The sequence below is a fragment of the Phaseolus vulgaris genome, chromosome 5 (assembly GCF_000499845.2).
Source record: "Phaseolus vulgaris cultivar G19833 chromosome 5, P. vulgaris v2.0, whole genome shotgun sequence".
NCBI classification, from domain to species: domain Eukaryota; kingdom Viridiplantae; phylum Streptophyta; class Magnoliopsida; order Fabales; family Fabaceae; genus Phaseolus; species Phaseolus vulgaris.
In genome coordinates this window covers 5356920-5359949 of record NC_023755.2, presented here as the reverse complement: position 1 = coordinate 5359949, position 3030 = coordinate 5356920, and the positions used below count along the sequence as shown (strand labels likewise).

The window sequence follows — 3030 nt, the reverse complement described above, 5'->3', positions numbered from 1 at the left end:
TTCAGCAAGGTCTGTATGGGAATACAAAATTTGAATTCGGATATAGCAATGCACCACTTGGTTTCAGCCATACTGCCTGGACGTTTTACAGAAAGTCTTATCAAACGATCACCGAACAACATGGACGAGTTAAGAACCAGGGCAACAAAATTCATGCAAATTGAAGAACATGTTGACTATCATAGGAAGACACATGTGGAAAATACATAAAGGAACAAGGGAACTAGTCCTCCAATGGTACCGGCCGACCGAGACCAGTATCGCTCTAATAGAGACCCGCGCTTCCACAATTATACACCGTTGATCGTACCTAGAGGGAAGATTTTGAATGAGGCCTTACAAACTTAATTGATCCCAGCATTAAAGAAAACACATACACCTCCCAATGCCGACATAGCTAAGCGTTGCCAATATCACCGCAACTACAGTTATACGACTGAAGGCTGTCAGGCGTTGAAGGACAAAATAGAAGAACTTGTTCAAGCCAGCCATCTTCGCAAGTTTGTAAAAACAACCGTGTCTACACCTCGATTGCCACAACGCGACATTGATTATTCCCGAGATAGGGAACGTTCTGGACAAAGAGACGACCGAAACTGCGACGACCATCGTTGAATGAATAGAAGAAAACGAAGTGAAAGTCCGGTCAGACGGACAAGACCTCGAAGTGAAAGTCCTGAACGCAGAAGCCGAACCAAACAGAAAGTTCGTGAAGTTATCAACACGATTGTCGGGCCAGTGTCACTCGGCGTACCTCCTCAAGAGGTTAATTATATAGCAGGCGGTTTCGCAGGTGGAGGGTGCTGCAATTCAGCAAGGAAGAAACACTTGAGAGAAATTCAGTCCGTCCATTCGGCCTCCGCACATACCACCAATCACGTTCACGGACAACGACTTTACCGCGATTGACCCAGCTCAGGACGACCACATGGTTATAACTGTGGAAATTGACAAGTTTGCAATTGCCAAAGTTCTTGTGGACCAAGGTAGTTCGGTCGACATCCTGTATTGGGAAACATTTAAGAAAATGCAAATTCCAAAAGCAGAAGTACAGCCTTATAGCGAACAGATAGTTGGATTTTTGGGAGAAAGGGTGGATACAAGGGGATATATTGACTTATTCACTACTTTCGGTGACAACTATCTCAGTAAAACTATTAACATACGATACCTTCTGGTCAATGCCAATACATCCTACAATATCTTGCTCAGTCGTCCATCCATCAACAAGTTGAAAGCTATTGTTTTGACCCTTCATCTGGCCATGAAATTCCCTTCGTCAATGGAGATATCGCAACAGTGCATGTAGATCAAAAGACAGCACGAGAATGTTATGTAGCCAGCTTGAAAGTCGAGCCAACCAGACGACTCTATACCACAACGAACGACCAATCTCCAAGCCGAAGAGGTCGATCACCAGAAAGGCGCTCTAGAGGAAGAGGTTCTAGAAGGCACTTGGTTGCTCTTGTTGACCTAGATCCCCAGCTGGATGATCCTCGCATGGAGGCTGGGGAAGAATTTTAGCCCATATTCCTTCGTGACAAAGACCACAAAACACACATGGGAACGTCCCTCAAGAAGGACGACCGAGAAGCAATCGGTAAGACACTTACAAAAAATGCTGATCTTTTTGCTTGGACTGTTGCAGATATGCAAGGGGTAAAATCCGATGTTATCACTCATCGCTTGTCCGTCTATAAAGAAGTCAGGCCGATCGCTCAGAAGAAAAGAAAATTGGGTGAAGAGCGACGCAAGGCCACACGAGAAGAAACTGATAAACTGGTACAAGCTGGGTTCATTCAGAAAGCCCGCTACACAACATGGTTGGCCAATGTGGTAATGGTCAAGAAATCAAATGGCAAATGGAGAATGTGTGTAGACGATACGGATCTTAACAAAGCATGTTCGAAGGATTCGTATCCTCTACCTACCATCGACCGACTAGTCGATGGCGCGACCGGACATCAAATCTTAGGTTTTCTCGATGCATACTCAGGATATAATCAAATTCAGATGCACCATCACGATAGAGAAAAAACGGCTTTCAGAACAGACTTCGACAATTTCTTTTATGAGGTCATGTCGTTCGGCCTCAAAAACGCTGGAGCTACTTATTAGCGCCTAATGGACTATGTCTTTCATGACATGATTGGATGGAACGTAGAGGTATATGTTGACGATATTGTTGTTAAGTCTGACTCGTGCGAACAACATATCTCGGATTTGAAAGAAGTTTTCCAAGCCTTGCGTAAGTATCGCATGCGCTTAAATCCTGAAAAGTGTGTGTTCGGTGTGGAAGATGGAAAATTCTTAGGTTTCATGCTCACCCATCGGGGCATATAAGCAAATCCTGAGAAGTGCAAGGCTATTACAAAAATGAGAAGTCTCAGCAGGCTCAAAGAAATTCAACGACTTATCGGTCGCCTTACTTCATTGTCTCGGTTCGTACCTAAGCTTGCCGAACGAACGAGACCCATCATTAAGCTATTAAAGAAGACAACCAAGTTTGAATGGGCAGATGAATGTGAACAAAATTTCCTCCAACTTAAAGCATTTCTAGCATCCCCTCCGGTTATCCAGAAACTGAACACACACGAGCCCATCATAGTATATCTTGTTGTCTCCAACGAAGCGGTAAGTTTTGTCCTTGTGCAAGAAATAGAAGCAGAGGAACGACTGGTATATTTCGTTAGCCGAGTGTTGCACGGTGCGGAAGTCCGAAACCAAATGGTTGAAAAAGTCGCATTGGCTTTAGTCATCACCGCACGACGGATGCGGATGTATTTCCAAAATCATCGGGTCATAGTTAAAACTAACTATCCCATTATGAAGATCCTCACTAAACCTGATTTAGCCGGACGAATGATAGGTTGGGCGATCGAACTGTCAGAGTTCCATATCGAATACCAACCCAGGGGAGCCATTAAATCTGAGGCCCTTGCTGATTTTGCAGCAGAACTCACTCCTTATCCGACTGAAGAAGGGGAATCCAAATGGAAGTTGTATGTAGACGATTCCTCGAACAATCGT

General features: G+C 44.3%; 1 protein-coding gene across 1 annotated transcript; it reads left to right on the top strand.

Annotated features, from left to right (window-relative positions):
• Window positions 1-928: 928 nt before the first annotated feature.
• LOC137836168 (uncharacterized) lies at window positions 929-1309 on the top strand. Its single transcript, XM_068645025.1, has one exon. The coding sequence runs from the start codon at window positions 929-931 to the stop codon at window positions 1307-1309; it is 381 nt and encodes a 126-aa protein (XP_068501126.1).
• The last annotated feature ends 1721 nt before the right edge of the window (window positions 1310-3030 follow it).

Coding starts and splice junctions, on each gene's coding strand:
- LOC137836168 (XM_068645025.1), top strand. CDS start 929: ATGGTTATAACTGTGGAAATTGACAAGTTTGCAATTGCCAAAGTTCTT.